Here is an 11,830-nt window from a genome sequence, read left to right as displayed (position 1 = left end):
TTAGGATTGCAAAGCTTTCTACTTTGACTAGAATTCTTCCTAGAACAAAGGCCTTGTTTGTTAAACAACATGGCAACACGACACTGTTCATTTATTTTAAATTTTAAAAAAAAAAATGATTGGTATAAAAAAGTAGAAAATTTTGCTTTGTAGTAATTTTTTTATTTGACTAGTAGTAAAAAGTAAATGATGTGATATAAGAATTCTTTCTAGAACAATGACCTTGTTTGTTAAACAACATGGCAATATGGCACTATTTATTTATTTTAAATTAAAAATATATATATAATGATTGATATAGAAAAGTGAAAAAGTAGTATTGAAAACTAAAAAAAAAATTGTTTTGTGGTAATTTTTTTTTATTTAAATAGTCGTAAAAAGTAAATGATGTAATATAAGAAGTGAATTGTGTGATATAAAAAGTAAAAATGTTTTAATATTGATTTTTTTGGAAAAATGAGATGAATAGTGTTTAGTGGAATGGTAACACCACCAAAGATTCCTAATTTAACTTGGATTCCTTTTGGGATAAGATTCATAATGCTTAGAATTGGTATTCCATTAGAGAAATGAATAATTATTACTAGGAATGAAGGATGGTGGAATTGAATAAGTATTCATAGTCCTTAGTTTAGTAACAATATATATGCCCTAATTAAAATTACCGAAAAAAAAAAACATAACTTCTTATTTTTCTAAAACTCAAATTAAAAAGAAAAAAAAAGCAAAACAAATTGAAAGCTGATTTCTATCGGTGGCCAGCCACGCCCCAAAGAATTTGAGGGTGGTGCAGCCACTCATGGTGCCATCGAGGTGGGCCTTGGCCACCCCTAACGAGCCACCCCCGAAAGACTCCGGGGACTTGTACTTCATCTAGCTAGGATTCTTAATGTGATTAGGATTTTCATTTTGAATTGGAAAGTTAAGTTTCCTTATATATTCAATGTTATGATTACCAAGATGTGTAGCTACTCATCAAGAAATCCAGAATTTGAACATGGCCGTAAAAGTTCCATGCACTCTTATTCTCCCAGGTCCATCTCAGATATTATATATGTTTACATTTGGTCATTGCCATTTGATGACGGCATACAACATGGAAAGCATTTAAAAGATTAACATAGCAGCACCAAGGCTCATCAGAAGGAAGGAAAAAGGAGCACAACTTAAAGCTAGAAAAGCTGTGTGAAAAAAAGTAACTACACCGCTCCTACACCAGAGCAGGAAGAAACCAAAGACAACCCTTTCTTCGGCACTCAAAATACGTACGGAAAAAGTAAAAAGAGGAGAGTTTTTAGCACAAACATGTCATCCTATCTAGAAAGGTTTAACTAGTTAGGCCTTCTTTTTTCTCTCCTTGGTTTGTGCAGGGAGGGCATCAAACTGCATGCTGCCCTTCTCCCCCTCTGATAACTCTTGCTTCTGCTTCTTCACACTGTGTAATGCTGCTGGATTGTCTCAATGTCCAGCCCTTTCAGCTTCACCACCGACTCGACGTGCCCTTTGAGCGTGTGAAGCTCTCGAAGCCTATAGCCGCAAATCGAGAAAGAAACATGATTATTCATGGGGGAAGATCTTATATATATCTCATGAGTTTAAACACACAAGATAAAAATGGTGACTTACCTTGCAACCTCAGCTCGCCTCTTGGCTTGTTCTGCAATCTCAGACAGCTCTCTGTAGCTGCTCTTTTCAGGGAAGAGATTAGTAGTTTCTGGTGGTTGAAGCCCATGGAGGGTTCTCTGAGCAAGAGCCCATTGAGCCTCTCTCTCTCCCCTGCCATAGTCTTTCTTGGTGGTAAAGGCAGTCTGTTGTTACATAGAGTTTCAGTTAAGTAATCCATCCAACTACTAGCTGATTCTGCATAATTCTACTTTCACAAACATAAGAGAAAACAAACCTTGTTGTCTAGCAAGTTCAGCCAAGCCTTCCCGCTTAAGATGTAGCGGATGGCAAATTTGATTATGTCAAGTGGAATGTAGAAGACAATGCTGTAAAGCCAGATGACTCCAGCCCATCCCCAACCCATTCCGTGTATCTTGGCAAAGCCCCAGTTGGCGTATACAGCAATGACAGTTGCAATCTGAGAAGACCATAATAAGTTAGCTTCTTGTAACATCATAACACACCAACCTTTGTTTCCACAGATCATCTGGTTTTTTTTCATTTTCATTCCATTTCCCTTGACTCCCCTTTGTGTAACCAATGATAAAGAAAAAGAGTTGTGTTTAACTGCATCTTGAAATGCATGACACCATGATTCTTACCAGTTGTGCAATTGCGAAAGCGGTGAGTAGTAGCAGTCCAGGGCGTTCGACGAAGGACCAGCTGCGAGATCGAGTCACAAATATCAGAGCCTGGCTCACAATACTCACTTGCAAGTATAAAGCAGCCATCATTTCTTTGGGGCTATCCTTGATGTGTCTGACACCAAATTTGTCCTGAAATTGCAAGAGCAGAAATCATATTAAACAAAAGTTTTACAAAGATAAATAAAGCTACCATCAAAGCATTTTTAAGCAATAGAAATCTCTTACAGGGAAGAAGTCAGTTTCCTTCATTAACCAGAAGAATATGACAGTCATCAATGCCAAGTATCCTCCAAGAATAACCCCTGTAGCAAATATCTCTTTCAGTTTCCAGCTATCAGGTAGAGGAGAGGGCTTCACTCTGTCCTTTGAGATTGTCATAATTGTTCCTTCAAAAGATAACAATACATGGTGTCAATATCAAAAAAGCTGTGTAAGAACAAAAAATGAGAGAAGAAGTGTTAAATATATTTAATAATAGCACATACTAAGAACTCACCATCATTTAGAATGGCAATGATCAGAACCATGAAGGGAGAGAAATCAAATTTCCATATCAGAGCAATAAGCATGAAACCAAACTGCAATTTAACAGAAAAAAGCATGTTGATCAGCACACATTTTCTAATATTTACTTATAGAGTTCAAAAGCATAAGTCTTAACTTACCACTATACGAATGGTGATGGAGACTGCATAAATCTGCAAAAGGAAAAGTAGGCAAACCCATAAATGTTTTACTCAATGGAAAACTTGGAATATGATCAAGAAGAAAAGAAGTGAGCAACTAACAGTGTAGTTCTTCATTCTTTGGAATATAGCTCTGCTAGTCAGCACTGCACTGATAATAACACTCAACCCAGGTTCTGTGAGAACAATGTCAGAAGCACCTCTTGCAGCATCAGTAGCATCAGCAACAGCAATTCCAATATCAGCCTTCTTCAAAGCAGGGGCATCATTGACACCATCTCCAGTCATTCCACAGATGTGCTTACTCTCTTGCAACTTTTTCACAATTTCATACTTGTGCTCTATACAGTGGGAAACAGAAATTAGTGATAGAAGAAATTATTTGTCCTCTAAACTAGATACTGAAGTGTCAAAATTTGTTGGCTTTGGCTAGCCAGCATACTAAAAGCACCAACCTGGAAATACTCCAGCAAACCCATCTGCCTTTTCAATCAACTCTTCAATGGGAAGGCCAGCAATGCTTTCATCCTTGTGTTGACCAAGTAAAGAAGCAGATGGGTACATGTTTGTTCCCATTCCCAGTCTTCGGCCGGTTTCTTTTGCTATGGCAAGTTGATCACCTGCACATTAAAACATTAGTACAAGTGAGCATAAAAAAAATTTGCATTTTTAGGGAAGATAAAACAATTATTTGCTTTACCAGTAATCATCTTGACATTAACACCAAGATTGAGAGCCCTTCGGATGGTTTCTGCACTGTCATGTCTTGGAGGATCAAAGAGGGGCAACAAACCAACAAATTGCCATGCACTGCCAGGACTTTCCTTGGCTTTTTCTGGCACTACCTGCAAAAAAAAAAAAAAAAAGTGTTTATCACTAAAATGAAGAGGTGGAAGACAGTATTAGCTATTAAATCATCAAGATTGCTAGTAAAAACCTGTCTAGCAACAGCCAACGATCTAAGTCCGCGTTCAGCAAACTTATCAATAACAGCAAAAGCCTTCCTCTTAATATCCTCCTTGCAGTTGCAAAGGGTCAAGATCTGTTTACAGGAATTAATTAGTTAAGAAAAGGGCTTGACTAGGAAACCTTCCAAATAGTGTATTGCAATTTTGGGCTAACTGAACAGCATGAACATCATTACCTGCTCAGGGGCACCTTTGCTTGCTCGGTGCCAGTTTCCATCACCATCAATGTAAGTCAAAGCAGTTCTCTTGTCCACAGGATTGAATGGTAAGAAGTGAATCTCTCTAACACCAGCCCGAGCCTGCACAGACACACATATTTTAACATAACCATAATCGTTCACAGGTTTCTGCACAAACTTAAGAAACAACAAACTACAAGGCAAAGGAAAGTGATTTTTCTTTTCCAATAATTCAGACCTCTTTAGGGTCAGCAAGCATTCCAACAATGGCAGCATCAATGGCATCCTGGTTTTCAGTCCTAGAAGCCCTTGCAGCAAGCAAGATCACATGTTCCTTATCAACACCCTTAGCAAACACCTCAACCAAGTTTCTGTCAACACTAAGCTTGTTGAGGGTTAGTGTCCCTGTCTTGTCACTGCAAAGCACATCCATGCCAGCCATCTCTTCAATTGCAGTCATTCGCTTGGTGATGGCACCCTGCTGAGACAGCTTGTGAGACCCAATAGCCATTGTCACTGACAAGACGGTGGGCATGGCAATGGGGATGCCTCCAATCAAGAGAACCAAAAGATTGTCAATTCCATCCCTGTACTTTCGGTGCTGAATAGGGTACATGACTATGATCTCAATCAACATTCCAATCGCAATGGAGCAAATACAGAAGTTCCCAATTGCAGTGAGCACCTTCTGGAAGTGTCCAACCTGGTTGGTGCTATCCACAAGATGTGCCGCCTTCCCAAAGAAAGTATGAACACCCGTAGCTATAACCACAGCTTCAATTTCTCCTTGCTTACAAGTTGAGCCAGAGAAAATTTCATCCCCTGGACTTTTAGTCACCGGAAGTGACTCTCCGGTAAGGGCGGACTGATCAACCTTCAAAGGATCACCTTCAAGAAGACGGGCATCAGCAGGGATGATGTCTCCCAATTTGACGGTAATGATGTCACCTGGAACCAGAATTGCAGCTTCTTGCTCGGTCCATTTACCATCCCTAAGCACCTACATGAAAAACACAATGAAACAATGAGATGAAGCTTACACTTTTCATAGCTAAAACAGGCTCCACCCACCTACTTCATATGATTAAATCATAAATATAGGATTAATAACTTGTGTTCATTAGATGAACAAGAATTTGTATAAAAGAACTCAAGAATTGTGCATAACACTATAGCAAGCTACTGAGCCGGCCAAAAGTTGCAACAGCAACTAAGGGCTTGTTTGGATATGCATTTGAAGGGCTTAAAAGTGCATTTAACACTCAAAAAGTTCGTTTGAAAAAAAAAAAAAAAAAAAAAAAAAAAAAGTATCCGTTTGATAAAAAAAAACTGAAAGAACTTTTAAAGGTCCAAAAAGACTAAAAATTACCAAAAACTCATTTTTAGCAAAGCTTAAAAATGAAGCTTTTACTAGAAAACACTTTTTTTGACTTAAAAAGTTTTATTTTTCAAACATAATTCCAAGCATGCTCTAACCCTTTACATCTACTCTATCCAGCTGAGCTAAGCATTCTATATACTAACAACAAAATCATCTAGCTTTCACAGTACTCAAAAGAGTTTTGTTTGTTTACTGATTCATTTTTATGTCTCATAATCATGAGTATGCTAAACATATGCCTCCTCAAAGTCCAAGCTTCCTAGCTATATTAAGTTCATCCATTGTGGACAACTTGACGCTCATGCTTCTTTCCAAATCATTTTTCGGATTAAAAAAAAATGGTAGCTTTCTAAATTAGTGTCTACATATTCACACTCATCATTGGTTGTTACCAGAGACGGAGGGAGGGGGGGACCGGGGTGGGCCATGGCCCCCCCCCCCCCCAAAATAAGGAAAAAAAAAATTAAGTAAAAAAAATAATAAAAACCCCAAAATAAGGAAAAAAAATTATAAGTTAAAAAAATAATAAAAAAAAGTAAAATTAAAGTTTTAATTTTAGTCATTTGGCCCCTTCAAAAAAAAAAAAAAATTGGCCCTATTTTTAAATTTTTTTGGCCATATCCAATAAAATTTTTTGGCCCATACCCACTAAGTTTTTTTATTTTTGGCCCTTACTTTCAAATGTCCACTTTTTTGGCCCTTACAGTAGTCTTTAGTTCATAAAAAACAACTAAAATAATTTTTTTTAATAAAAAAATTTTAAAGAACAGAAAAAAAAAAAAAAAAAATTTGGCTGGCCCCCTTCCATAAAATTTTCTGACTCCGTCCCTGGTTGTTACCTTAGTTTTAGGAGCAAGACCAGCCATGAGAGCTGCAGCAGCATTCCCAGCATTGTTCTCCTCAATAAAACTGATGGTAGAGTTGATGACCAGCAAGGCAAAGATACCGACAAAGTCTTGCCAATCTGGGGGCTTTCCATCACCATTTGCCAATGCAATTGCCATAATAGCAGCAGCTTCCATGACCCATGAAAGGGGATTCCACATGAATCCCAGAAACTTGAGAAATTTGCTTTCCTGATCATTTGAAATTCAAACAGACACAAACCATCAACATCAGAATTTATAAACATTTTAATGAAAATTTGAATATAGATACTCCGTTTCAGTACGGACCTTTTTTTCTTCTAGTTTGTTGGGTCCAAAGATCAGGAGCCGGTTTTCTCCTTCCGCTCCAGATAAACCTTCTCTTGAGCATTTCAGCTGCTCGAACACTTCTTCAATGGGAATTTTTTCCTGTACACAACAAAACAATTGCCAGGAAATTTGATACTCAGTACACCAACATATAGATTTTTTTTTTTTTTTTTCCTTTCTTTCGTTTTTCAAGTAAAAGTTGCTGCATATATCATCCAAAAGTACACAGAGATTCAAAATATACTATCATAGATTCAACTAGCGACTGTTGTTTATTTAGCATATAAAAGTACTTTTATCACACGTAAAAGCTACAGTTAATATATGCATAAGATTTGGCTTTCAAAAGTAAGAACATTGTTTTATCCAAAACTGAGTAATTAAATATTTTAAATTAGATGATAATAGCAAGTAATATTAGAATATATATATATATATATATATATATATATATAGCATCTTGCATACTTGATGCACTGAGTTAAATTTCATTTAAAAAATATTTAAAGAAAGTAGATAAGATAATAAAAAATTTGTTGGAGTGAAAATTGTTTCTTTTTTTTTTTTCTTTAAAGTATTTACGTAAAAGCCTGCGGCATCTGCTGCTGCTTCCTGCGCAGTCACAGAGGCGTTGACTCACGCCGTTATGTGGCAGGTGGGGTCACGTGATGGGTCTGGCGGTAAATTACTGAAGAATAAAGGGTAAAGTGGACGGAGCGAAACATTGAAAATGGATGAATCCAAGAAATAATTAAGGAGCTTCAGAAAGCGTCGAACGTGGGATTTTTTATTTATTTGTTTTAATGTAATGTTTACCGTTGGTAGGTATTTAGTTCTGTCAAAATCTGAGGGAGCATGCATCGGGCAGATCGATGATTCCAATCTCCAACGATATGGAAAGAGACGTGTTTACCAAGCAAATTCTGTTACTAAAACGGTAAAAAACACAAAAACAAAAAAAAATTTGACTTTTTTTTTTTTTTTTTCTCTAAAATAGACTAAAATTAACTTTTGACCAAAAAAATTAAAATGAATTTATTTTTGTTCAAAAAAGTCTTCTATATATAAAGAGAAATGCTTGATTTTATTAAAAAGTTCATCGTTTGGCCATTTTAATCTTAGGTGGCATGACCCATTTTAAAATTAATAGATTTTAAACAATAAATTAATAGATTTTTGAAAAATGGTCATGCTACCTAGGATTAAAATGCCCAAAAGATAAATTTTTCAATGAAGCCAAGCATTTTTCAATACAATTTCCAACCGGACTAAGAGTTCGTTCGGGTTTTTTTTTTTTTTTTTTTTTTGGTGCTGTGTTCCGGTAAAAAGTTTCAAAAATACTTCTTTGACTTTTTTATTTAAAAAAAAAATCAAAATTGACTTTTCAAAAAAAAAATTATGTCAAACATTATGAAAAAAACAGTTCACCCAAATGCTAATTTTCTAAGTTTTTAAGTCGAAAAAAGCTTAAACTACTACGAAGAGGTACCAAAATTCTCTAAAACGAACGGACAAGAGAAAGAACCCTTACAAGAGAAATGATAAAGTTGGTAAAATGAACAAACAAGAGAGAGCACTCATAAAAGAAATGATAAAGTTGGTGCATTTAACGATATAATGATTTAATTAATTTTAGGTAGAAAAAAGCTTAGAAATAAACGAGAGAACCCTTACAAGCCGAACATGATCCATGATCCATGATCCATGATCCTCCCCATTTAAAGATATAATGATTTATATAATTTTATATTATTAATGAAGCTTAGCATGGAATAATTACTATATATTTAGGATAATATTCCAGAAAAGATGGGGGCACCTTAAGGGAACTAAAAATGAGACGTAGCACCGTCACATGTTTAGATCTAGTTTCTATTGGATACATGTGACCTGTTTTGTTGGAGGGAAAAAAGGAAGGAAAATAAAAGAAACATCTTATAATATATATATATATATATGTAAAGGAACGTAGAAACTCAAAGGTCTGGACAAATACTAGGCACCATAGTTGTAGCTATTCATGCATGTTATTATGTTGTAATTAATTCATTAATTAATTAACATCAAATTCAAAATATTGTTTTCCGGCGTCGTATATACCCCTAGATTTTCTAGCCAGCCAAACAGAGGCTCAGAGGAGAAAGTTGAAAGGAAGTAAGAAACATGAAAAGGATATGAAAAACTGCATCTTTCGACCAGAAGTAGAGAAAGAAAAAACAAAGAAGTCGATCTGGGCATATTATGAAACCCATATTTGAAAGCTTACAGCAGACAGAAAAGAAAACACACAGCATCAAAATTTTCTCGAGAAAAAGAGATAGAAACAGCGGGAAGGAATACGAACCAGATCAACGGTCTCGTTCTTGATCTGCTCAAGATCGATACCCTTGTCAGACGCCATGTTTGAGTGAAGCCCAGCAAGAAAAACAGCCGCAGAAGAAGATCAAAAGCAAAAATAATGGGTAGAATCGATCGAGGGGCTAGCCCTGGAGATTTAAAGGGCCATTGAATGAGAATTCTGTATCCCAAGAAACCAGAAAAAGTGATGAGGCGCACTTTCTCTCCTCTGCCTTCTCCTATATATATATAAAAGAACTAAGGCTTCGTAGTTCTTATTAGCATTTGCACTGTGAGAAAGAGAGAGAACGTGACACCGCCGTTTAGCTCCCACCCCAAGTCGACCTGATGATGATGGTTATGATGATGGTGATATGCCTTTGGGGGTCCCAACCTGCCCCTGACACACCCAAATTCAGGGTCCGGCCTTGTCAACGTGGCAACTATCATGTGCCACCTGCTCCTCCTATCTATGCCCTCTTGTTGGTACCGTGCTATATTCTTTCGGTATTCTCAATTTTGGTTTATGATATGATTTTATTTGGAGTAATAAAAGTATAAAAATGTGTTCTTTTAAAAACGCATTATTTTAAAATGTTAAAGTGCAATTTTAAATGCAAAGTTGTAACTTTACTAAATATTTAATTATATTTTTAAAAATTACGTTTTTAAATCGCAAACTCAAACGATCTAAAAGTGGTGTTGGCCTGGCCCATTAAACAAATCATACTCTCTAGGTTTGTGTCGGGTTTGCAAACCAAGTAAAAAATTATCAATCATAAATATATATAGCATGTTGGGTTCAGGTAATTGTATCGAAGTATGAGTATAAGATTATATACGTCAAGCACAGCTCGACCCGTTTAATTAAACGGGCCAAACCCCTCATTCATAAGTCACCAATGTCGCGTTGAGTTTATGCCGTATTTACACGTTGTGTAAAAAATTGTGAGTCATACTATTTAGTAGACTGATATACAATTATTATATAACTGAAATATCTCAATTTTTATAAATACAGATATAATGACTGATTTTCATTATCAGATCAACAAATTACACGACAATCAAAGAGTACTAAATGTTAACATTGCTCTTTTTATTGTGTATGACTGGTTCTCGTCAATGCAAGTCTAATTGAAACACAAGGTAATCGTGTTATAACGTTTTGACGTGCTGAATTGAAATTCAATAGAGAGAAAGTAAATTTGATGTTGAAAAAAGAAACCCAATTCACACACGGCCGCGCTCAGCCGCCAATCTAATTTCATGCCAAACAAAAAAAAGGAAACAATCAAATCACGTCTGTTATATATAAAGGTTTATTATTTATGTAGTTAAAATTAAAGATAAAAACTTAACACGAACAAAGTTTTCGTTTAAATTAAGTCGGAAGAATTTTTTTCAACTTAATCTATAAAAGTGACATATATTTCTTGAATATGTAACATTTACATGTTTTTTTTAATAAGAGAAACAAAGTTAAAATTAAGTTTTATTAAAAATTCACGTGCATCTCACATGTTATTAAAAAAAATGACACAAAAATTCCCTTTATTGTGCGAACATGTCAAAAAAATATATATATATATATATATTTGATTAAATAAAGAACAAAGTTTTCCTTCAAACTGTATTGAAAAAATTTCCTTCAACTTAATTTATAAAAGTGACATATATATATATATATGTCACTTTTATAAATTAAGTTGAAGGAAATTTTTTCAATACAGTTTGAAGAAAAACTTTGTTCTTTATTTAATCAAAACAAAATATTATTTATATTGGGCAATATTTCTGAATAATATGACAACCTGCAAAACGCAAAATTCAGACCGCAACCACATGGTACGGATTTTATATTAAAAGTATGATAATGTTGTTTCTTTTAAGTTGCCCACAAAAAACCAAAGAAAAAATTGTTTTTGTTTTGTGTGGGTGGGTTAATTTAATTATTATAATATTGAATATGCAGGATATTGTTTTTATAAAGGTCAGCGATTTTGACTTTAAATTCGTGGGACCACTAATAATAGAAAGTCGTGGCACCATTTTTTATACTTCTCAAAACAATGGATTCGTGGGCTGCCCCACACTACACGTAATGGATGGATTAGCAAATGAGAAGTTTTTTTTTTTTTTTTTTAATTAAAAAAAAAATTGTCAAGCTTATCCCTCATTTGTTTCTACATCAAAAGTTTTAAATATATTCAAGTGTTTGGCTACTCTTAAAAAAAGCTTGTCAACCAAAATAAATTTTCAGTATACTCCACTCCAATCTCTACTGTTTCAGCGTAAAATATTTTTTTTTTTAAATTAAAAATTAGTTTTAGTGTGATTTTAGTTGAAAATATTTTCAAGCATTTGGCTTATACAGAAATCAACGAATATATTTTTACATTTTTATTAAGTTATATTAACCTATAAAATATCAATTTTTATTCACAATATAAAAATGTTAATATAAAACAACTAAAAACTAACCTAAAATTTATGTTTAATTAAAATATACTCATATGGACTAACCATTGTCGTATATTTTGAAGTTGGGAGAGTCACAAATAACATCCGACAACACATTCAAATTACTCACAAAAGTTCAATCGTAAATATTATCAGCCAAGTTCAACCACAAATATTACAATCAAGTTTTGATCAAAGTACTATCAATAGTACGTTAATACATATCGATAATATGCAAATTATAATCTCCATGGTTGTTCAAGAATTCTTCCAACCATATCTTTCTAATTCTTTGCCATAAATACTCT

General features: G+C 34.6%; 1 protein-coding gene across 1 annotated transcript; it reads right to left on the bottom strand.

Annotated features, from left to right (window-relative positions):
- Window positions 1-981: 981 nt before the first annotated feature.
- Window positions 982-9,369, bottom strand: LOC132189285 (plasma membrane ATPase 4). Its single transcript, XM_088510597.1, has 16 exons — window positions 9,067-9,369; window positions 6,702-6,821; window positions 6,366-6,602; window positions 4,384-5,145; window positions 4,143-4,265; window positions 3,936-4,040; window positions 3,699-3,843; window positions 3,454-3,618; window positions 3,101-3,339; window positions 2,978-3,010; window positions 2,809-2,890; window positions 2,538-2,698; window positions 2,268-2,441; window positions 1,901-2,083; window positions 1,627-1,808; window positions 982-1,527 (listed from the first exon to the last, which is right to left on the bottom strand). Exons 1-16 carry the CDS (start codon window positions 9,121-9,123, stop codon window positions 1,431-1,433), a joined length of 2,865 nt encoding a protein of 954 aa, XP_088366723.1. The 5' UTR covers window positions 9,124-9,369; the 3' UTR covers window positions 982-1,430.
- Window positions 9,370-11,830: the final 2,461 nt, after the last annotated feature.

This window comes from Corylus avellana, chromosome 9 (genome assembly GCF_965113065.1).
Source record: "Corylus avellana chromosome 9, dhCorAvel1.hap1.2, whole genome shotgun sequence".
Lineage (NCBI taxonomy): Eukaryota > Viridiplantae > Streptophyta > Magnoliopsida > Fagales > Betulaceae > Corylus > Corylus avellana.
This window is presented reverse-complemented; position numbering and strand designations above follow the sequence as displayed.

What these genes read in the sequence shown, in the direction of transcription:
- LOC132189285 (XM_088510597.1), bottom strand. Translation starts at nt 9,123, where the DNA reads ATGGCGTCTGACAAGGGTATCGATCTTGAGCAGATCAAGAACGAGACC. An exon ending in CGTTGGCTGTTGCTAGACAG is followed by an intron (nt 3,844 to 3,935) that starts GTTTTTACTAGC and finishes TTTTTTTTGCAG; the next exon opens with GTAGTGCCAGAAAAAGCCAA. An exon ending in CTTTCGCAATTGCACAACTG is followed by an intron (nt 2,084 to 2,267) that starts GTAAGAATCATG and finishes TGGTCTTCTCAG; the next exon opens with ATTGCAACTGTCATTGCTGT.